The sequence below is a fragment of the Indicator indicator genome, chromosome 33 (genome assembly GCF_027791375.1).
Source record: "Indicator indicator isolate 239-I01 chromosome 33, UM_Iind_1.1, whole genome shotgun sequence".
NCBI lineage: Eukaryota > Metazoa > Chordata > Aves > Piciformes > Indicatoridae > Indicator > Indicator indicator.
Genome location: NC_072042.1, coordinates 5,631,203 through 5,652,739, shown reverse-complemented (window position 1 = coordinate 5,652,739; position 21,537 = coordinate 5,631,203). Strand labels below are relative to the sequence as shown.

General features: G+C 57.2%; 2 protein-coding genes across 3 annotated transcripts; both read left to right on the top strand.

Moving 5' to 3' along the window:
- The first annotated feature begins 1,448 nt into the window (after positions 1–1,448).
- Positions 1,449–2,916, top strand: HPCAL4 (hippocalcin like 4). Of its 2 annotated transcripts, XM_054395245.1 has the most exons (3): positions 1,449–1,616; positions 1,776–1,991; positions 2,719–2,916. In XM_054395245.1, exons 1-3 carry the CDS (start codon positions 1,455–1,457, stop codon positions 2,914–2,916), a joined length of 576 nt encoding a protein of 191 aa, XP_054251220.1. In that variant the 5' UTR covers positions 1,449–1,454. The 2 variants fall into 2 exon arrangements, with proteins under 2 accessions (XP_054251220.1, XP_054251219.1); XM_054395244.1 differs by lacking the exon at positions 1,776–1,991 and having other exon boundaries at positions 1,455–1,616.
- Positions 2,917–6,980: 4,064 nt separating this feature from the next.
- Positions 6,981–18,224, top strand: NT5C1A (5'-nucleotidase, cytosolic IA). The gene is made up of 7 exons (XM_054395439.1): positions 6,981–7,117; positions 7,252–7,366; positions 14,256–14,423; positions 15,259–15,388; positions 16,225–16,347; positions 16,797–16,981; positions 17,859–18,224. The coding sequence occupies exons 1-7, from the start codon at positions 7,038–7,040 to the stop codon at positions 18,222–18,224; spliced, it is 1,167 nt and encodes a 388-aa protein (XP_054251414.1). The 5' UTR covers positions 6,981–7,037.
- The last annotated feature ends 3,313 nt before the right edge of the window (positions 18,225–21,537 follow it).

The window sequence follows — 21,537 nt, the reverse complement described above, 5'->3', positions numbered from 1 at the left end:
GGAGTCTGGGGGATGCCCGTAGCGATCCCCCTCTGCCTTGTGTGATACTGGACCAGCATCCAGTAACCGAGGATAGTCTCAGTGCTTGGAGACAAGAAGATCATGCCAAGCATGCCACGACCCTTGTGGTCCCTGATGTCCCCTCCCCTGGCATGGTCCTGGTCAGACTGGGGAATGGATGGATGTGGTCCAAAGGTGCCCCTCTTGGGTCCCAGCTTGGCTAAGGGCTTTGCTTGCAGGCTAAGGTGTGGTGCTTCCAGCTTCTCCTTGCTGTTCCCTGATGCAAAAGCTGCTCCTCGAGCAGCTGAGAGGCTGCACATGGCTGGTGGGAGATGTGGGAGGACCTGGGAATGGAGAACGGTGGGGATCAGTTGACCCCTGCAGGTCAGAGCCAGACTATGGTGCCAGGAGGACTCAGGTAGCTCCACAGCTGAGCGTGTTCTCCATGGGCATCCAGACATTTCCTCAGCTCTGGCTGCTGAGAGGTGGTGGTCTCAGTGCTGCCACAGCAGACAGTGACAGATGCTGGTGGGCTGACGGGGCAGGAAGCAGCTCCTGCCTGTGGGAGCAGCTGGGAGCGTCAGAAGCCCTACACTGCTCCGAGGGGAGGCTTGTGCCCACCCCAGGGCACCCCCATGTCCCTCGAGTCCACATGGTCAGGAAATCAGCTGCTTGGAAGGGACATGGTGCTTGGTTGAGCTCCAGGTGAACTTCTACTCAACTTTCTCCATGGAGAGCAAAGATCCAGGAGCTCTCAGCAAACCATCTGCTGCTCAGGCTGAGCGGTGCCAGCAGCCAAGGCTGCGTGGGAGCGGGCACGGCATGTATCAGAGCAGCTCCACGTCCTGCCCACGCAGCTGTGGGCTTGCCAGAGCTCCAGGGCACCCTGCTGTTGGGCAGCCCATGGCAGAGGGGAGCCTGGGCATGGACCTCATCCCCACTGAGGGCTGGCCAGCAGCAAGTTGGACATCACTGTGCCTGGCTGGATGTCGAGAGGTGCCAGGGAGGTGTTTCCCTGTTCTGATGACAGATTTGTGTTGTCTCCTCTCTGTCCCATCCCTACAGAGGGCAGCTGGGCATTGTGGCCTGGTAAAGGCCATGTGAGGAGGAGTTCTGAGTCTCCAGTTGAATTGTGTTTTTCTGCAGCCTGAAGGGAACCAGCCTTGGAGATGGGGTGGACTGGGGGTGATGCTGCTGGCTGCACCAGAGGGGTGCCCCAGGACCAGCTCCTGCACATCTCCAGCAGCCAGGACCACAGCTGAGCGTGGGCACTGAGCCTGTCCCCAGTGCCAGGGTCTCTGTCCTGGCATTTCACAGTGCAGGGACACCCAGCAGCTGGGTGGATCACTTCCAGCATGGGGAAGAGGCATGCAGGGTTGGTCAGCAAGGACTGGGAGCACAGCCCTCCCCATGCCCTGTGTGCAGGAGCCCTGTTTCACCTCCCAGGGGCAGCCATGGGCAAGCACAGCAGCAAGCTGGCCCCAGAGATGCTGGATGACCTGGTGAGGAGCACAGAGTTCAGCGAGCAGGAGCTCAAGCAGTGGTACAAAGGCTTCCTCAAGGACTGCCCCACTGGCATCCTCAACCTGGAGGAGTTCCAGCAGCTCTACATCAAGGTAGGCTCTGTCCGAGGGTCCAGGTGCTGCCCGTGGGGCTGGAGCACCCTGCTCCTGCTGGGACAAAGTTGCTGCTTTGGGTGTAGACTCCATGCTGAGCTGCTCCTCCTTGTTTCCCTCTCTCTCTCTCTCTCTCTCTCTCTCCTCTCTCCCCTGCAGTTCTTCCCCTATGGAGATGCCTCCAAGTTTGCCCAGCATGCCTTCCGCACCTTCGACAAGAACGGGGACGGCACCATCGACTTCCGGGAGTTCATCTGCGCCCTGTCCGTCACCTCCAGGGGCACCTTCGAGCAGAAACTCAACTGGGCCTTTGAGATGTATGACCTGGATGGGGATGGGAAGATCACACGCCTGGAGATGCTGGAGATCATCGAGGTACCAGTGGTTAAAATCAGCACAGGAGTAGTTTTCCTTTTCCTTTTCCTTTTCCTTTTCCTTTTCCTTTTCCTTTTCCTTTTCCTTTTCCTTTTCCTTTTCCTTTTCCTTTTCCTTTTCCTTTTCCTTTCCCCTTTTCCTTTTCCCTTTTCCTTTCCCTTTTCCTTTCCCCTTTTCCTTTCCCCTTTTCCTTTCCCCTTTTCCTTTCCCCTTTTCCTTTCCCCTTTTCCTTTCCCCTTTTCCTTCCCCCTTTTCCTTCCCCCTTTTCCTTCCCCCTTTTCCTTCCCCCTTTTCCTTCCCCCTTTTCCTTCCCCCTTTTCCTTTCCCCTTTTCCTTCCCCCTTTTCCTTCCCCTTTTCCTTCCCCCTTTTCCTTCCCCTTTTCCTTCCCCTTTTCCTTCCCCCTTTTCCTTCCCCCTTTTCCTTCCCCCTTTTCCTTCCCCTTTTCCTTTCCCCTTTTCCTTTCCCCTTTTCCTTTCCCCTTTTCCTTCCCCCTTTTCCTTCCCCCTTTTCCTTTCCCCTTTTCCTTTCCCCTTTTCCTTTCTCCTCCCCAGAGCCTTGCCTGACAGGTACCTGGTCTGTGCCTGATGGTAGCTGTGCAGCAGCACAACTCATGCCAGCAGCTAGCCAGGTCCCAGCGGAGCAGCAATCCTGTCCCCTGCCTTGTCCTGGGATCTTCTGTCTGTCCAACATCCCCACTCTGACACTGTGCTTCTCTTCCTGCTCCAGGCCATTTACAAGATGGTGGGGACTGTGATCATGATGAGGATGAACCAGGATGGGCTGACACCCCAGCAGCGTGTGGACAAGATCTTCACAAAGATGGACAAGGACAAGGATGATCAAATCTCCCTGGAGGAGTTCAAGGAAGCAGCCAAGAGTGACCCCTCCATCGTCCTCCTCCTGCAGTGTGACATGCAGAAATAGAGCCCTGGGGGCTCATTGCTGGACTGGGTGCAGCCAACCTCTGCCCCCCGTGGTGGTTTCCATCCCCAACTTCTGCTAAGTCTCCCTTGTGCCTGCTCCATCCTTCCTGCCACCCATCTGCCTCCACTCCCAGTTGGGCAGCCCCTGGGCAGCTCCTGTGCCCTGGGTGCACACAGTCCATGGGCTGCAGCTCTCCCTTGGTGGGTAGTGGAGCCTGCTCTGGGTATTGCTGGCTTGAGGTTACCCCCAAACCAACCCTCTTCCATCCTGGAGCAGGACTCCCTGCAGCCAGTGGTGAGCATCCTGGTGACCCAGGGCCAACTGTTTCCACATTCCCTGCTTTCCCTCACTGCTCTGCCTGGCTCATTCCTTCATCCAAACTGAATCCCAAACTTTCTGCTGATCCCCTCTCAACGGTTGTGAAGCCTCCAGGGAGCCTGGGAAGTCCCAAATCATGGCCCAGCTCTCTCTCTTCTGGTATTTCCCTGCAAGGCTGCCAGAGGGCTGGCTCCAGGGTGCTGGGGAGCTGGAGCAGGATGCTGCACCCTCCCTGAGTGCTCCCTGCTTTGGCTTCCTCTGCCCAGCTTTAGCTTTTCCACTCCTGCTTTTGTTGTTGGGAACAGCCAGGGTTGGGCAGGGAAGAGCAGAAGTGTCCAAGATGTATTCCTGGATGTGGTCAGTGACTGACCTCAGAAGCCACCTTCCACCCCAACACCTGTGTGAGCTGGCAGAGCAGGTGGGTGACCTCCACAACTGCCCTGGCAGCATCGTGGATGTTCTGTGGAATTTCTGGCCCTTCCTGGGATATTGAGGTGATGCTTGGGGTCCCAGGTTGAAAGCAGAGGATATCTGACCCTGTGGGCTGCCCAGGGACAAGGTTGGGTGTGTGGATGTTGAAGGCATGCCCTGATGCTGCTCCTTGTGTGTGGCACTGCTGAGGGGACTGCTGGGTCCTGGATTGAGGCTGTGGAGAGGTGGTGTTGGATTCTGTACCTGCTGAGCCTCCTGGCAAGGCTCTTGAGGCCACAAGGAACATATCTGGCTCCTTCCTCCCCCCAGCCCAGCCTGCTGCCTCTGTCCCTCCTGCCCCAGGCCAGGAATAGTGTCACAGATGAGTATTTGTTCTGTGGTGTTGATGCCTGTAATGTCTGTCAGGAGGTGGTGAAGTTGGTATCTATTTTTTAATGGAGAAAATAAAACTGTCTCCCGTGTGTGATGTTCCTCCCTGAATGGCTTCTCAGGGAGCAGCTGGCAGCTGCAGCTGTGGGCACTGCACTCCTGAGCATCGTTCCATGGGTGTCACCTGGGCCTGTGGCACTCCAAGGGATGGAAGGACCCTTGGGGACAGCACAGTGGAGCTCACTCAGCCTGGGGAGTCTTGAAGATGAAGGTGTAACCCTTCAGCCACTCAGGCAGCTCTGGGGAGGGGAATGATATCTCTTGGGGGTGGGGAGGACCAGACAGCCCTGGGCTGTGCTGCAAACAGGTTTCATTTGGCAGCCAGGAGCTGGACTCTGGCTGTGCCCTTCCCTCAAGGCTGGACATAGCCAGAGGACCTGGTGGCTTTGTCCTGGGACCCATCCCAACACCATCATCAACCAGGACCTGCTGTCAGTGTATCCACTGTATGGTGGAGTCTCCTTCCGTGGAGACTTTCAAGCCCCATCTGGATGTGTTCCTGTGTGACCTGTGCTGGATTCTATGGTCCTGCTCTGGCAGGGGAGTTGGACTCAATGACCTTCAGAGGTCCCTTCCAACCCCTAACATCCTGTGAGCTGTGATCATCGTCCTTCTTCTCAGCCTTTGCTTTCCCACCCCCATCTTTCCCACACAGATTTTCCTGTCCCTCTTCTCCAGCAGCAGCCTGCAGTGACAGTGGCTGTTGCTAAGGAGCTACCAGCGACTTCAAACACTTCCCTGTAGTCAATCAGGCAGCCTGGGCTCCTGGGCAGCAGCCTGGGCTCCTGGGCAGCTGTGTGGGCTCCTGGGCAGCAGCATGGGCTCCTGGGCAGCAGCATGGGCTCCTGGGCAGCAGTGTGGGCTCCTGGGCAGCAGTGTGGGCTCCTGGGCAGCAGTGTGAGCTCCTGGGCAGCAGTGTGGGCTCCTGGGCAGCAGCCTGGGCTCCTGGGCAGCTGTGTGAGCTCCTGGGCAGCAGCCTGGGCTCCTGGGCAGCAGTGTGGGCTCCTGGGTGGCAGTGTGAGCTCCTGGGCAGCAGTGTGGGCTCCTTGGTGGCAGTGTGAGCTCCTGGGCAGCAGCCTGGGCTCCTGGGCAGCAGCGTGGGCTCCCGGGCAACAGTGTGATCTCCTGGGCAGCAGTGTGGGCTCCTGGGCAGCAGTGTGGGCTCCTGGGCAGCAGTGTGGGCTCCTGGGTGGCAGCGTGGGCTCCTGGGCAGCAGCGTGGGCTCCTGGGCAGCAGCCTGGGCTCCTGGGCAGCAGTGTGAGCTCCTGGGCAGCAGTGTGGGCTCCTGGGCAGCAGCCTGGGCTCCTGGGCAGCAGTGTGAGCTCCTGGGCAGCAGTGTGGACTCCTGGGCAGCAGTGTGGACTCCTGGGCAGCAGTGTGGGCTCCTGGGTGGCAGTGTGGGCTCCTGGGCAACAATGTGGGCTCCTAGGCAGCAGCGTGGGCTCCCGGGCAACAGTGTGAGCTCCTGGGCAACAGTGTGGGCTCCTTGGTGGCAGTGTGAGCTCCTGGGCAACAGTGTGGGCTCCTGGGCAGCAGTGTGGGCTCCTGGGCAACAGTGTGGGCTCCTGGGCAACAGTGTGGGCTCCTTGGTGGCAGCGTGGACTCCTGGGCAGCAGTGTGGGCTCCTGGGCAGCAGTGTGGGCTCCTGGGTGGCAGTGTGGGCTCCTGATGGCAGTGTGGGCTCCTGGGCAACAATGTGGGCTCCTAGGCAGCAGTGTGGGCTCCTGGGCAGCAGTGTGGGCTCCTGGGTGGCAGTGTGGGCTCCTGGGCAGCAGCGTGGGCTCCCGGGCAACAGTGTGAGCTCCTGGGCAACAGTGTGGGCTCCTGGGTGGCAGCGTGGTCTCTGGCCTGTGATCCTGCCCATGCTCACCCCATCCTGCTTGGCTCCAGCATGCTGGGAGGTGTGTGGTTTGGCTTCCACCCTGCAGATCACCAGCATCTCCTCTGTCCTGCAGCAGCCAGCACCTGAGCACAGAGATGGGCACATGCCAAGGCCCAGGGCAGTGTATTTTTAGGAGTGTTGTTGAGGGAGAGCTTTTCACCTTGGCTTTGGCTGCCATGCTTGCCTGGGCTGGCCAGGAGCTGCTGTCTGCACCTCAGCAGTGCCTGGGGAAGGAGGGACTGGTTGTCCCCAGTGTGTGGGAGCCAGGGGCTGAGCCTGGAGTCGTGCCAGGGCTGCTTTCTGACAGGGCAGCAACTGAAGGTGAAGAGGGCACTCAGGGTAGCCTGCATGATCCTGGGACTCTCAAAACTCCTTCTTGCCTTGGGGTCATCCCAGAGGATCTCATGCATTCCCCTATGAAGTCACTATGGAGAAGGAGTCTTTGGTGACACTGAAATGATGTTAATTAAACTCCCAGGAGGGCATCCCTGGCATTGCTGGGGAAAAGGTTTGCTGAAGAGCTTTAATTGATGCCCACACTCACTCCATTCACCAGCTCACGGTGCAGGTTACCCTGGCAGGCAGCTGGGTGCCAGCATGGTTGTGATCTACCACGCAGCCTCGTCCCCTCCAGCTCCGCCTGCTGACCACCCCTGTGCCCTTCCAGCTTGCCCAGTGCCCTGGCATCGGTGGCACCCTGTGTCTTGCAAGGATGGACAAACCCCACCGACCTCCGGTGCCTTTGGGCCGAGAGTGACCCTATGACACCCATGGATACCCTGTTCCCACCTGCTCCCACATCCCCTCTGCGGATGGCACCCTCCTGCCTCCAGCCCCTTTCTTTCGTGCCCGGGGGTCGGAGGCGTCCCCCCGGGGCTGGCTCTGCCCCGGAGCAGCTGCGGAGCGCTCCTGCCTCCATCCCTCCCGCCCGCGCTCGGGGTTTAGGGGAGGTCGGGGCGGGGGCAGAGGGGATGCGGTAACGGAGAAGAGGCGGCGGCGGGGCGGGCTCGGTCTCGAAGAGGTTAAAGCGTGTCCCGGTGGGCTGAAACCCCGGAGCTTCATGGGATGCCTTATAAAGCACGCTCCGCCGGCCCGGCAGCGGCTCCGGGAGCTCCCGGTACGTGCGGACCTGCCGCCGCCGTGCCCGGAGCCACCGCAGTGCCCGGAGCTCAGCGGTGTCGCCGGTGCTCCGGAGCCGCCGCAGTGCCCGGAGCTGTCGGTGTCGCCGGTGCTCCGGAGCTGCCGCAGTGCTCGGAGCCGCCCGTGCCCCGGAGCCGCTGCGCTATGGAGCCTCCGGGCACGGCCGGTGCACCGGGAGCGGCGGGGCGGCCCTGGGACGAGGCCAAGGCTTTCTACGACAATCTCGCCCCCAAGAAGAAACCCAAATCGGTGAGACCCCCGATGTGCCGAACCGGGCAGCGCTCCCCAGCCCGGAGGGGAATCATCCCCTCTGGCTGCCCCACATCCTTGGGTGCTTTCCCTTGCCTGCCCCGTCTCCTCTGGCTCCTCAAGGGTCTATCCAGGTGTCACATCTCCTCCAGGTGCCCTGGAGTCTTCCTGGGTTCTCCACCTCCTCTGGGTGCTCTAAAGCCCCCCTGGGTGGCTCTGGTTTTCCTTTGACATCCTCTGTCTCCATCCTTGGGGATGCTTGGGGCTCTCCAGGTGCCTTCATTCCTCCATGGCATCCCTGGGTTGCCTCTGGTTGTCTGGGATCTTTCTGAATCCCCCCAGCCTTTTGGGGTTCCTAGGGGTCCTTGGGGTGTTTCTCTTGGGCTGAGATGTCCTTGTAGAGTAGCTTCATGCCCCATGAGCTGCCTGTCCCCTGTGCCAAGGCGGGAGGCTCTGCTAGGGACCAGAGGGGTAGCTGTGGCAGAGCAAGGGGACAGCTGGGGGGCTGAATCCCGAGCAGAGGGGTGTCACAACGTGCAGCCACCCCTGCCAGGCTCATCTGCTCCAGGAGATTAGAGGCAAAGTCTGTGTTATCTAAGCAGGGCTGAGCCTGGGGTTCAAGTGCTGCCCTATCTCGGAACAGCTGCGGCTGCACAGGGCTGGCAGCCTGGCAGGGCTGGGGGCCATGTCCTGGGGTGAGCTGGTCCTGGTCCCACAGTCTCTTGACTCCAGCCAGCCAGCCACAGCCATCCTCAGGGCTGCAGGCCCCCTCCTCCCTGGGGCTGCAGCAGAGGTGCTGCCCATGGTGAGGTCCAGTCACAGCTGGCACCTTTGGTGCTGTGCCCCCCTCCAGAGAGGGGAGATGGCCACATACCTGCCCTGTGCAGCCCAGCTCAGAGCAGCTCCTGTGTTTACTTAGCTGGAGGTGCTGAAGCTTCAGTTTTGTCTCTGCTGCCAACTATTTGCCCTTCCCAGAAGGGGTCAGCCTGGCTCAGTGGTGAGATGTGCCTGGTTGTCTTTCATGCCATGCTTTCAGCCTCCTATGGATGTCAGCCCAGGTCCCTCCTCTTCCTCTCCTTGCAGCCTGCTCAGTGCCCATCTCTGCTGTCCAGGTGGGGAAACTGAGGCACAAGGGCAGGGATGTGATTTGCTTGCAGAGCAAACCAGCAGCAGAGCTGAGATCCAGGTCCACATGGACCTGGGGATGTTTAGAACGAGAGGGAATGGCCTGAAATTGTGCCAGGAGAGGTTTAGGTTGGAGATTAGGAACAATGTCTTTGCTGCAGAATGGTCAGGGATTGGAACAGGCTGCCCAGGGAGGTGGTGGAGTCCCCACCCCTGGAGATGTTCAGGAAGTATGTGGCCATGGCACTTTGGAGCATGGTTTAAGGGCTGTGGTGGTCTTAGGTTGATGGTTGGAGTTGATGATCTTAGAAGACTTTTCCAACTGAAATGATTCCATGATGCCCACAATGCCTGCCCAGCCCTGTGCCCCTCTGCTGGTGCAGGCTGGGTGCCCCGAGGCTGTGGCTCAGCAACCAGGCTGCCCTCACACACAGCCTGGGTACCTTGCCCTGCCAGGCAGCTGTCCCACCCCATGATGGATGGCTGCCCAGCACTTTTCTGCAGTATAAATAATATGGCTGGAAGACTCAAACCCATCTCAGCCACTTCCCTGAACTTTAATCTGATCCCAAGCAGGGGGCTCGTGGCTGCCCAGGGCTCCCAGTGCACAAGGGGAAGGGAGTTTGCTGCTGTCTGTCTGTGCCCTTGAGGGTGCCAGGTCTGTCCATCCTCCCAGGCAAACTCCTCCACCTCTGCCAGCAGGAGCAGGTACTGGTGGGGAATCAGAGGTGAGCTGTGGGAGCTGCTCCCTCCTGGAGCTGGGCTGCAGGATGGCAGGAAGCTGACTTTTGGGGGCAGCAATTTTGGGGGTTCCCTGCTCTTGGCTGGGAAATGAGACACCAGGGTGCTCTGCAACCCATGGGGCTCCCTGCTTTGCAGGCTTCTCTGCTCTTCCTGTGCCCCAGCTCCCATGCCTGCTCCTGCCAGCTGGGGAGGTCAGGGATGAGATTTGTCACCCTTCAGCAATGCCAGCAATGTCCCCCAGCCTCTCCAGTGACGCCTCAGTGCTCGGAGGAAAGCCTGGGTGGGTAGGAGCTGGCCTTCTGCTGGCTCCAATCCTTTAGCACCCTGCTTGTCCCCTGCTCTGCCAGTCCCCTGCACCCATGGGCACACACCCAGCTCACCAGGGATGCTTCAGGTGGGCTCAGAACTGTCCTTGCCCCTGGAGCCAAGCCCTTTCCTCCTCCCTTCCTGTGACCCAAATTCACACCAAAATTCACCTTCAGAATTTGAATTTTGCCACCCAGGGTCTGGTCTCCTGCAGCAGCCAGGGGAAGTGCCTGGAGCTGCCAGAGTTCCTCCAGGTTTTTAGGCTCCAGGTGGATCCAGCAGGTCCAGCCCCAGGCAATGCCAAAGGATCAAGGGGTGCAGAATGGGGTCCAGTGATGGCTTCCAGGGGTGGCAATGAAGCTGCTGGGGGTTGGGTGCTGCTGTGGGCACTGGTGGCTCTGGTGGGTGGGAGGGAGGGAGGGAGGCCACAGCCCCACTGCACATCCTGGGAGCCTGTGGGATTTCCAAATGTCTGCCTCTAATCCTCGGGGGGCTGCTTAGGATTTGCAGCGATTAGGAGGATGCTTTAAAGTCCTGCCAGCTGTTGGGGCTGCAGAGGAAAATGTGCCATTTCCAGTCACTGCTGGCATGGACTTCACCTCCAAACTTTGGGGTTTGGGCCTGAGAGGGTAAAGCTTTACACTTCACAGAGCCAGACCCTGCTGGAAAGGTCACTCATGCTCCTGAGATGGGGTCTGGCCCTCATGGACCACCTGATCATCACTGAATCGTTTTGGGTGGAAGAGAACTCCCAGATCATGGAGTCCAGCTGGTGACCCAACACCACCATGGCCTCTAAACCATGTCCTGAAGTGCCATAATGTTCCTCTTCAATGGGCTGGGCTGCCCCTGCTTGTCCATCCTGTCCTGCTGAGCCTGGAGATGGACCCAGGGGCAGGGCAGGATTTTCCCTCATGCTGCCCTGCTCACACCTGTGTTGAACACATCACCAATCTCTTGGTGATATTCAGGATGGGGTTGGATTTGGCCTTCCCAAGGGAAGGACAGAAAGGAAAGAAGCTCACCATGAACCCCCAGGCAGCAGATTTGGTTGGATTCAGCTGAGCAGAGCCCCCACAGCTGCTTCCCAGGCTTGTGCTGGATGAGCTTTAGCTGCCCTTGGCTGCTGCTCTGAGGGTGCAGCAGTTTGTCATCCAGTCCCCAAACCCACCAGCACTGGGGCTGCTGGAGCAGGGGGCTGTGCTGGCCTGGGGTGCTGTGCAGGCTCCAGGACAGCCTGAGGGACCACACACCTCCTGATGAGGGCATCCCCCTCCCATGGAACCATTTCCTATTAAAAATGAAGGTTGTCTCCCCCCAGGCTGACATTTCAAGGCAAAGTGGGGTTTGTTGGGTTGTCCACAGCCTTGATCCCAGTGGAGGATTTGAGGTGCTGGGCTTCCCCTAGCCCTGTGACTTATTTTCCAGCCCATTTTCAGTGTAGTACTGATCACCTGCAGTGCTAGAGGGGATGGAGGAGCATCCAAACACCCCTGAGGAAGGAGAGCTTCCAAATGAAACCTCCACTTCAAAGCACAGTCAGGCTGCAGCTCCTTCCTCCCTGCTTGGTTTCTGGGCTGTCAGCATTTCCCAGAGAGCAGCACAGCTCTCCCAGCCCAGCTGGGAGCTGCACAAGCAACCTGGCTGAGCCTTCTTTTTTTTTTTTTTTCCTGCACAAGGTTCTCCGAAGGTGCAAATCTTCCTTGGCAGGAGCAAACAGGATCCAGCAGGTCCCTTTCCCCATGCTGGGTTTCCCAGCCTGCAGGCAGCTGGGGCTGCAGCAGCCCACGCTGGGGCAGAGAGCAGTGCCCCAAGCTCTTGGTTATTTTTATTGCTGTGTTTATTACCTCTTAAATTAACCTCCTGGAGGCTGCTGCCTTTAAATGGCAGGGAAGGGACCTTGAGGAGCCTGCTGTTGCCCTTGTGTAAGGTGCTTGGGTGCAAGGTGTGTGCTGAGTGGGGAGAGAGATGCAGACTCAGACTGGGCACCCAGCTAGGCTCAGCTTGTGGCCCCATGCACACCTCTCAGCCCCTTGGCTGTGTCTCTGTGCTCTGAGTGCTGCTGACCTACTTTCTGTGCTGGGAATCCTCTGGCAGGGCTGGCACTGGAGAATCATAGAATGTTAGGGGTTGGGAAGGACCTCTGGAGACTGAGTCCAACCTCTCTGCCAGGGCAGGTCACACAGGAACATATCCAGGTGGGTTGGGAAGCTCTCCAGAGAAGGAGACTCCACAACCTCTCTGGGTAGCCTGCTCCAGGGCTCCAACACCCTCACAGCAAAGAAGTTTCTGCTCCTGTTGAGGTAGAGCTTCCTGTGTCCCACCTTGTACCTCTTGTTCCATGTCCTGTCACTGGGCACCACCACCAGAGCCTGGCACCCCCATCCTGCCACCCACCCCTCAGATATTTATAGACATTGATCAGATCCCCTCTTGGCCTTCTCTGGCATCCTTCCCAGGATGCTCCCTGGAGGGGTTGTAGAGGATGCTCTGCCCTGGGGTCCATCAGGAAGCGAACAGCCAGCAGCTCTCCTCTCCTCTATTCCCAGATCCATAACCCCACGCTGCAGGGACTCAGGAGCAGCAGGACTCCTTGCTGAAGGCTAAGGGCTGGATGTCCTAAGACCTTTAATAGTTATTGATATTTTTCAGCTAATAAATGGCCCATGACACCAGAGTTATTAATTAATGAGGTGGAGTGCCCAGATGTGGCCCATGACAAGTTAATAGCTAACACCCACTGGAGGGAGGATGGAGACCTGGCTGGAGGTCACTCGTGGGAGGGATGCTGGTGTCACTGTTCAGCTTCTCCATGCCCCTGGGTGTTCCTGCAGGTCCTGAGGGTTTTTCACCTGCTTCCTGGAGAGAGCCACCTCCAAACAGGACCTTATTTCTCTGCAGATATTGTGGGAATGGATCCCACATGGGCCACAGAGATGTTCTCAGCTGGAGCTAATCTCTGCTAGCTCTAATCACCCTCTGCTTGCTGGGGATTTTGGGTACTGCTGCAGCCTTGAAGGGGTGTCTGAGACCCACCCTGCCACAGGGATGGCTCCTGGCACTGCTTAGGGGGTGGGTGTGGTGCTGGGAATGGGCTGGGGGCTGCCATTGACTCATTGCTGGGTGGGTCTCCATGCCTGGCAGGATCGGTGGGGCTGGGCTGGGGGCTGAGCCGGGGGCAGAGCGAGCCCCAGGGCAAGCCCAGCCCTGTGGGGAGCAAATATCTCCGGTGTGGATTGGGGCACCTCGGCCTTGCCAGGCTGCTTGTTCAGTAAAGCTCAGCCCTAGGCAGGGTGGGAGCTTGAACTTTGGAGCACCTGGGAGTGCAGAGCAGCTGGCAGAGGTGCCCTCCTGCCCCCGGGCAAACAGCATTGCTGGGGGATTACTCACAGGGCAACGTGCTGCAGGAGGATCCTGGCAACCACGGGGGAGCTGAGGGCAAGGTGTGTCTGAGGTGCTGGTGGCCTGCAGTTCACAGCCTGCCTGTGGAGGTGCACCCAGAGAGGGCATGGACTGGGACTGCCCCTGGGGGGCATCCCCTGAGCGAATCCCTCCCAAGCCTTGCCCTACTGCCAGGACTCACTGCAGGCAGAGCCTGCTGGGGCCAGGGCTGCCTGTGCCACTGATCTGCCTTGGGCTTTGCTGTTCTGGGAGCAAGGATCTCTGCTTGGTCACCAGGAATGAAGTTGTTTTCATGCTGGCAAGTGAGTGATGGGGATTAACACCCCTCTGCCCTCCAAGGGCAGCAGAAAGGAGGATGGGTGGAGGTCAAGATGAGATCAACTTTCCTGGTGCCCCTCTCTTTCTGCCAGGTCCCACTGGGGGCCTCTAGCTGTCTGCAGTAGATTTCTGGATCAAACCCTCCATCATTAATAATAATGACTCATAAATCACTGCCTGCACCACCTGTTTGTCATGTTTCCACCCACAAGAACTCTACCAAGTGTTTTGTTTTGTTTTTGTCCTGAGCTGAGCTGGCACAGAGTTGTTTTGTCACATCTGGACAGCATCGTGGGAGCATGGATCTGGCCCAGCCACAGTGTGTGGTTTTTCCTGGCTGGGGGGCTAGGGGGGGACCCAAAGCCACAAAAATTCCTTCTGCCTGGGGTTGAGGGCTTCACCACTTGGGGCTGGGTGGATCCTGGGAGCCTGTTGGGAGTGGGAGGGCTTGGGCATGGTGTAAGCAGCAGAAAGCAGCTCTTGGGTGTCTCAGATGTGTGGGGATGGTGCATCACCTGCTGAAGGACTGGAAGCTCAGGGCTGCAACTGACCCTGCAGATTGCTGTGGAGGTGTCACACCCCTCCATGGCCTTTTGTGGTGGAGTTTAACAAATGCCTCCTTGGGCAGCAGAGCTGGGTGCAAGGGCTGCCTCCTTGTCTTTTCCCCCTCCTAACTTCTCTCCCCACCAACTGACTTCTTCTCCCCCACCTCCCACCTAACATCTTCTCCCCCCTGCCCCCTAACTTCTTCTCCCCTCTGCCCCCTAACTTCTTCTCCCCTCTGCCCTCTAACTTCTTCTCCCCTCTGCCCCCTAACTTCTTCTCCCCCCTGCCCCCTAACTTCTTCTCCCCCTTGCCCCCTAACTTCTTCTCCCCCTTGCCCCCTAACTTCTTCTCCCCCCTGCCCCCTAACTTCTTCTCCCCCCTACCTTCTTCTCCCCCACCTCCCTAACCTCTCCCCACTCCCTGCTGCCCCTCTCCCCTCTCCCTGCAGCCCAAGCCTGAGAATGCCATCACCATTGCGGTGTCCTCCCGGGCACTCTTTCGCATGGAGGAGGAGCAGAAGATTTACACCGAGCAAGGGGTGGAGGCCTATGTGAAGTACCAGCTGGACCATGAGAATGAGCCCTTCCTCCCTGGGGCTGCCTTCCCCTTCGTCAAGGTGAGCATCTGAGCACCTTCGGGCTGGATCTGTGGTGCTGAGGGGTGGTTGAGTGGGGAAGGGCTGGGACATGAGCAGCGTGGCAGAAGGGATGAGGCCACGGAGCAAAGAGAGGTCAAAAACAAACCTCCTGGCAAGTGATTTGCCTCTTCCAGGACTGAGGAAACACTGAATTGGCAACCAAACCTAAGAGCTGAAGAGAATGATCTCTTGTGGAGCAGATTTCAAACCTCCCTTTAGGGAATTCTCATCTCTTTCATTGTGATTTTGTTTATTCTTTCAAAACTGGCTGAGTTTTGGGTTGCTCCAGAGTCAGCCAACTGCTAATTTGGAGGTGTTGAAATGAAGCAATTTCAACCTTGGAAAAAGATTATTTTTTTCTGAAATACATATTTTTTTTTCCCTGATTTCTGCCCCACTTCCACTGCATTTAGAGCAGTTCTGTCTGCTGGCTCCCACTGGAAGCAATCTCTTGCCTGTTCCCAGCAAATAGATGAATCCACTCGGAGGGGAGAGACTTCTTCTTGTCTCTGAGTGCTCTGGAACTTGGAGCTAATATATTCTCATCTGCAGATGAAAACTTGGAACCTTTTGTGTCTGAAAATACAGGAGTAGCTGTGTCTGTTGGGTTTTTTTTTTCCCCTCCCCCCCAAATCAATCATCTTTCCCCAGCTCATGCTGCTTGCTGATGGCAGCTTGGCTCAGGGTGTAGCTGGGGTTGGGGCCAGATGCTTGGGTTTGGTGAACAGCAGGGTTTTGCTGGGGGAGAGGGAGGTCAGGGCCAGTCCAGGGCTTGCTGACAGCCTCCCAACCCTTCCCCCCTGGGGTGCTGCAGGCACTGGAAGCAGTGAACACTCAGCTGCGGGAGCTCTACCCTGACAGCGAGGAGCTCTTCGACATCGTCCTCATGACCAACAACCATGCCCAGGTTGGGGTTCGTTTGATCAACAGCATCAACCACTATGGTAAGCTGAGGGCAGAGCTCTCCTTGGCCCAGGGGCTGCTGGCTGGGGGGCAGAGCCTTACTGCGTGGCAGCAAGGTCATAAAAACGTGGACTGGGGTTGGAAGGAACCTTTCAAGGTCATCCATTCCAACCCCCCTGCAGTCAGCAGGGACATCCCCAGATAACCTGGCCTGCAATGGTTCCAGGGATGAGGCATCTCCTACCTCTCTGGGCAACCTGGGACAGTCTCTCACCACCCTCAGCATAAAAAATTTCTTTCTTCTCTCCAGTCTGAATCTCCCTCTTTCAGTTCAAACCATCTCCCCTTGTCCTGTCACAGCAGGTCCTGCTCAAAAGTCTGTCCCCAGCTTTCTGATCAGCCCTTGAAGCACTGCAAGGCCACCAGAAGCCCTGGAGCCTTCTCTTCTCTAGGCTGAACAAGCCCAACTCTCTCAGCCTGGCCTCACAGCAGAGGGCTTCCAGCCCTCCCAGCAGTGCTGTAGCCTCCTCTGGCCCTGCTCCAACAGGTCCCTGTCTGTGCTGTGCTGAGGACTCCAGACCTGGCCCCTGCACTGCAGGGGGGGGTTTGAACAGAGCAGAGGGGCAGAATCCCCTCCCTTGACCTGCTGGCTGAGATAAGGAGACTTTTTCTCCTGTCTCATCCTCCAAACCACATCCTGAGACCACTTCTCCCACATTTCCTGGGCTTGGAGTGGAAGTTGGCTGGCGAAGAGGATGTTCTCTCTTGGACCAAAACAACTCTTTCGTCCTGCTGACTCTTGAGAAACCCCAGGGGAGCAGCAGCCAAGCTTGCATGGGCAAGAGTCAGGCTCACCCTGGGGTTCATCTGCCCCCAGGTCTGTTCATTGAGAGGTTCTGCATGACAGGAGGGAACAGCCCCATCTGTTACCTCAAGGCCTATCACACCAACCTCTACCTCTCCTCTGACGCCGAGAAAGTGAGTGGGGCCATTGAAGAGGGTGAGTCTGGGGTCCAGCTTGTGGGGGGGAGAGGGCAGTGAGGGGAACCTGGAGCCTTCAGGGCAGGGGTTGGTGCCAGGAGCCATAGCTCCCATGTCCCTGTCCCTACACAGCTATGCACCTAGGATCTGCCTTGTTCCACATCCCCATCCCTGCTGCTCCCAGGAGCTTTTTAGGGCTTTCCTCAAGCTCCACAGCCCTCCCAGGGCACAGGCACTGTTTTTCCCTGGTAATCCTTGTGTGCCAAGGGAGGTTTGGCACCTGGGGCTTTGGTTTTGCTCTTGGGGCCAAGTTGCAAGGCTCTGCTGGGTGCCTGCACTTTCCTTGCAGCATTTGCTTCCAGCCTGCTCTGGTTTTTTTCTTTTTCCCTCTGTCCCTCAGTGAAGAAGCCACAAGACCAGGTCCTTGGGTAGCTGCCACCTCTTGCCTCATGCTTTGTACCTCCACAGGGATTGCTGCAGCCACCATCTTCAGCCCCAGCAGAGACCTGGAGGTGTCCGAGAGCCAGCTGCGGGTGGCGTTCGATGGCGACGCTGTGCTCTTCTCTGATGAGTCGGAGCAGATCGTGAAGGCTCACGGCTTGGACAAGTTCTTTGAGCACGAAAAAGCTCATGAGAACAAACCTCTGGCACAGGTAGTGCTGGGGGGCAGCCAGAAAGATCCTCTGGGAGAGAGAGAGGCAGCTCACAGGGATGCTCTCCCCTCCGAGAAGCAGCCAGGGATTGGCGTTGTGGAGCGTGGGATGGGGACGGTCTGCAGCCTGGTCCTGCTGGCCCCATGGGGTGGAGGTGGCTGGCTCCTTGCTGTCACTCTGGGGGGCTCACAGGGGGCTGGCTCTGCTGGGAGTGGGTGCCTGGAGGGGAAGGGGTGGTGTGGAGGTCTGCAAAGGTCGTTTGGATGTGGTGCTTGGGGATATTCCCTATTACAGGAAGGAGCTGGATGTGCTGGAGCATGTGCAGAGAAGGGCCAGGAGGATGAGCAGAGGGCTGGAGCTCCTCTCCTGTGAGGACAGACTGAGAGAGTTGGGGCTGTTCAGTCTGGAGCAGAGAAGGCTCTGAGGAGACCTTCTTGTGGTCTTCCAGTATCTTAAGGAGGCTACAAGAAAGCTGGGGAGGGACTTTTTAGAGTGTCAGGTAATGATAGGATTGGGGGAATGGAACAAAAATAGAAATGGGGAGATTCAGATTCGATGTTAGGAAGAAGTTCTTCACCGTGAGGTGGTTGACACTGGAGGTGGTGGAAGCCTCATCCTTGGAGGTTTTTGCAGCCAGGCTGGATGTGACTGTGAGCAACCTGCTCTGGTGTGAGGTGTCCCTGCCCATGGCAGGGGACTTGGAACTGGATGAGCCTTGAGCTCCCTTCCCCCCCTGACAGTTCTGTGACTCTATGATATGGTTTAGGAAGGAACCTTGCAGAGGAAGCTTCTCGGCTGGACTTGGTGGTCCTGAGGCTCTTTTCCAACCTGAATGTTTCTGGGATGATTCTGTGATGGTTTCTTCTTGCTTTGGCAGGGCCCCCTGAAGGGCTTCCTGGAGGCCCTGGGGAAGCTGCAGAAGAAGTTCTACTCCAAGGGGCTGAGGATGGAGTGTCCCATCCGTACCTACCTGGTGACCGCCCGCAGCGCCGCCAGCTCGGGCGCCAGGGCCCTAAAGACTCTGCGCAGCTGGGGGCTGGAGACTGACGAAGCTTTGTTCCTGGCTGGGGCTCCCAAGGGTCCCCTGCTGAGGAAGATTCGTCCTCACATCTTCTTTGATGACCAGATGTTCCACGTGGAGGGAGCCAAGGAGCTGGGCACTGTGGCTGCCCACGTCCCTTATGGCATTGCCCAGAAGCAGAAGCGGCCGGCGCAGGAGAAGCAGACCCCGAACAGCAAGTAGTGGAGCTGCCTGGTGCCTTGGACCCTGGTGTGTGGCACAGACTTCACCCCCTGCTCCGTGTTCTGCTCCACAAGACCAAGAGCATTTGTCTTGGAGACCAGTGGGAGCCTTGCTGGGGGCATGGATGGAGGATAGGAGTTGTCAGAAGGTTTCCTTTTGCTGCTGTGGTCGTTGTGATGTGGTGGTCTTGTTCCCAGCTCTGGTGGGGTTGAAGAGTGCCCTGTGCCAGGCAGCCCCATGAGATTCACCATGGAGGGTCCCCTGTGCCAGGCAGCCTCATGAGATTCTCTATGGAGAGTGCCCTGTGCCAGGCAGCCCCATGAGATTCTCTATGGAGGGTCCCCTGTGCCAGACAGCCCCATGAGATTCTCTATGGAGAGTGCTCTGTGCCAGGCAGCCCCATGAGGTTCTCTATGGAGGGTCCCCTGTGCCAGGCAGCCCCATGAGATTCTCCATGGAGAGTGCTCTGTGCCAGGCAGCCCCATGAGATTCTCTATGGAGGGTCCCCTGTGCCAGGCAGCCCCATGAGATTCTCCATGGAGAGTGCTCTGTGCCAGGCAGCCCCATGAGATTCTCCATGGAGAGTGCTCCCATGAGATTCCCATGGAGAGTGCTCTGTGCCAGGCAGCCCCATGAGATTCTCCATGGAGAGTGCTCTGTGCCAGGCAGCCCCATGAGATTCTCCATGGAGAGTGCTCTGTGCCAGGCAGCCCCATGAGATTCTCCATCCCTCTGCACATTGCTCAGGCAAAAATCCCTCCAGGATGCATCCTGCCTTTTGCAGCCTGGGCAGGTTTGACCTCTTGGCGTTTCTTTAAAACCCCAAACCCTTCCCAAAGCCCTTTGATGGCCAAAGCAAACCTTCAGGCTGAACTGGAAAAGTGGAAAGTTTGGGAGCACACAAACCCACTTTGGGCAGCTTTGAACCCAAATGTCCCTTTGGAATTCAAATTCAACCCTAATATTGCTCCTTCACACACCCTAACTGGGAAAAAAAATATCTTCCATCTCTGTCCATCCTTCAGGATTTTCTCAGCTGAACAGCTTTCCAAATCTGGACAATTAGAAACAAATCTATTGAAAGAAAAAAAAATTAATACTAGTCATGATGTTGAAGAAAAAAAAAATTCCTCTTTCTTGCTTGGAGCTTTGGGCCCAGGGTTTGAATTTTGGGGTTTTAGATTTAGCACTTGAATAATAATTTCAGTGAGACAGCCAAAACCCAGCTCTGGGGTGAGCCATCCAGGGGCTGCAGACACATGCCCAGGGCTCTGGAGCCTGCTTTTAGCTTAATTCATGTATTAGGGACATCATTTGAAGTCCATTTAGGTAAATCTGCTCAGAATTTCAGCCTCAGGGCTTTAATTACATTTTCCCCCCTCTTTCTAAGCTGAGCCCATATCAGTTGATAAGCTTTTTTTGCTCTTCAGCTTCTTAAAACCTCTGGTGTTGCCTAAAATAGACACCTCTGCTAGTGATGCTGTGAGGGAGAATCACATCTCCAAGTAAAGAAAAAAGAAAGAAAAAAATTAAGAAGAGGAATCAATCAAGAGAAACCTGCTCCAAAAGTGGTGTGAAAATGACACTGCTGGGGCTGCACAAAGCCCTGCCCCAAAGGACACTCTCAGGATGAAATCTTTTTGTCCTCTTTATTTTTTTCCCCTCTTTCAAGTATATTTCATAGAATCCTAGAATGGCTCAGGTGGGAAGGGACCTCAGAGCTCCTCTGCTCCAACCTCCCCACCATGCCCAGGGACACCTCTCAGCTACACTCAGCTGCTCAAGGCCTCATCCAGCCTGGCCCTGAGCACCCCCAGGCAGGAGGCAGCCACAGCCTCCCTGGGCAGCCTGTGCCAGACTCTCACCACTCTCATACTGAAGAACTTCCTCAGCTCCAGTCTAACCCTGCTCTGCCTCAGCTTCAAACCATTCCCCCTTGGTCTGTCTCTAGACATCCTGATGAAAACTCCCTCTGCAGCCTTCCTGCAGGATCCCTTCAGGTCCTGGCAGGCAGCTTTGAGGTCCCCCTGGAGCCTTCCCTTCTCCAGGCTGCTCTCTCAGCCTATCCCCATAGCAGAGGTGCTCTAACCCTTGGATCATTTTTGTGGCCTCCTCTGGCCTCACTGTAAGAGCTCTGTGTCCTTCTGATGCTGGGGACACCAGAGCTGGGTGCAGCACACCCCAGGGCTGGGCACAGAGGATGCCCAGGGCCATCAGAGGATGCCCAGTGCCATCAGGCAGCTGTTTTCTACAGACACCAATCCATGGGCTCAGTTTTCCCAAGGTTAGGTTCTGCCTCCAGCTCAACTTTGCGGCTCAGCTCTTCCCAACAGTGAGGCTGGAGCTGGAGTTCCTGCACTTTGATAACTCTCTGAAGAATCTGTTGATGCCTACAGTGGCTCTGGAGACTCTTTTCTCGTTGCTCCAGCATTGAAAAGCTAATTGCACTTCCCCCTCCCCCATCTCCCCCCCATCTGACTTTGCCAGACTGTTCTTTGTCACACCTTGGTGACAAGCACCTTAGAGGAAGGTCAAAAAGCCAAGAAGATGAAGGCTTGAAGGAAATGAGGATCTCACTAAGACATTTGTTACTGGGCAGCTTTATAAGGAGGTCTCATCTCTTGGTTTGGGTTTGGTTTGGTTTGGTTTGGTTTGGTTTGGTTTCTTGAATGTGAACCCCCAGCTGCTGGCCTCTCCACTGTGTCTTGGAGACCTTTTTGGCAGCTGGGAGGGGAGAGCAGCCTGGCCTCCTACAAAGCATTTCCAAGGTGTTTCCTGAAGATTGCACTGGGGAAAACCAACCAAGCCCAGTTTCCAAACAGGCTGCACTGGGGCCTCTTGCCAGCCCCAGGGGTGATGTTGCAAGAGGAACAGAGTTCCAGGAAGCCCTTTGGACCCCCCAGCCAGGGCAGGGTGCTGGTGGAGTTGGGCACTGGGAATGGGTGCTTGCACTGAGTGCCAGGAGGGATGCAGGAGGAGATGCCCTGTCTGAAGGTGGTGTTAGCTCCAGGGAAGCAGTGTGTTGTGGTTTTGGGATCCCTGCTTCTTTCCCAGCCCCTGAGATGCACAGGGAGCTGGGTGTAAGCTGGGGAGCAGGAGCATGGTGCAGGCAAGAGTTTCAGTGACCTTACATAGGGTCTTCCTATGGCTCTCCTTGGGGTCTTCCTATGGCTCTCCTTGGGATCCTCCTATGGCTCTCCTTGGGATCCTCCTATGGCTCTCCTTGGGATCCTCCTATGGCTCTCCTTGGGGTCTTCCTGCTGCTAGGGCAGCTTAGGAGCTTTCTGGGAGACATGGGGCTTAGGAAACAGGT

Excerpts from the sequence above, each read along its gene's own strand:
- HPCAL4 (XM_054395245.1), top strand. The coding sequence starts at position 1,455 with ATGGGCAAGCACAGCAGCAAGCTGGCCCCAGAGATGCTGGATGACCTG. Across the intron at positions 1,617-1,775 it reads TCCAGCAGCTCTACATCAAG|TTCTTCCCCTATGGAGATGC; the intron begins GTAGGCTCTGTC and ends TCTCCCCTGCAG. Across the intron at positions 1,992-2,718 it reads AGATGCTGGAGATCATCGAG|GCCATTTACAAGATGGTGGG; the intron begins GTACCAGTGGTT and ends TTCCTGCTCCAG.
- NT5C1A (XM_054395439.1), top strand. The coding sequence starts at position 7,038 with ATGGGATGCCTTATAAAGCACGCTCCGCCGGCCCGGCAGCGGCTCCGG. Across the intron at positions 7,367-14,255 it reads CCAAGAAGAAACCCAAATCG|CCCAAGCCTGAGAATGCCAT; the intron begins GTGAGACCCCCG and ends CTCTCCCTGCAG. Across the intron at positions 16,982-17,858 it reads AGAACAAACCTCTGGCACAG|GGCCCCCTGAAGGGCTTCCT; the intron begins GTAGTGCTGGGG and ends TTGCTTTGGCAG.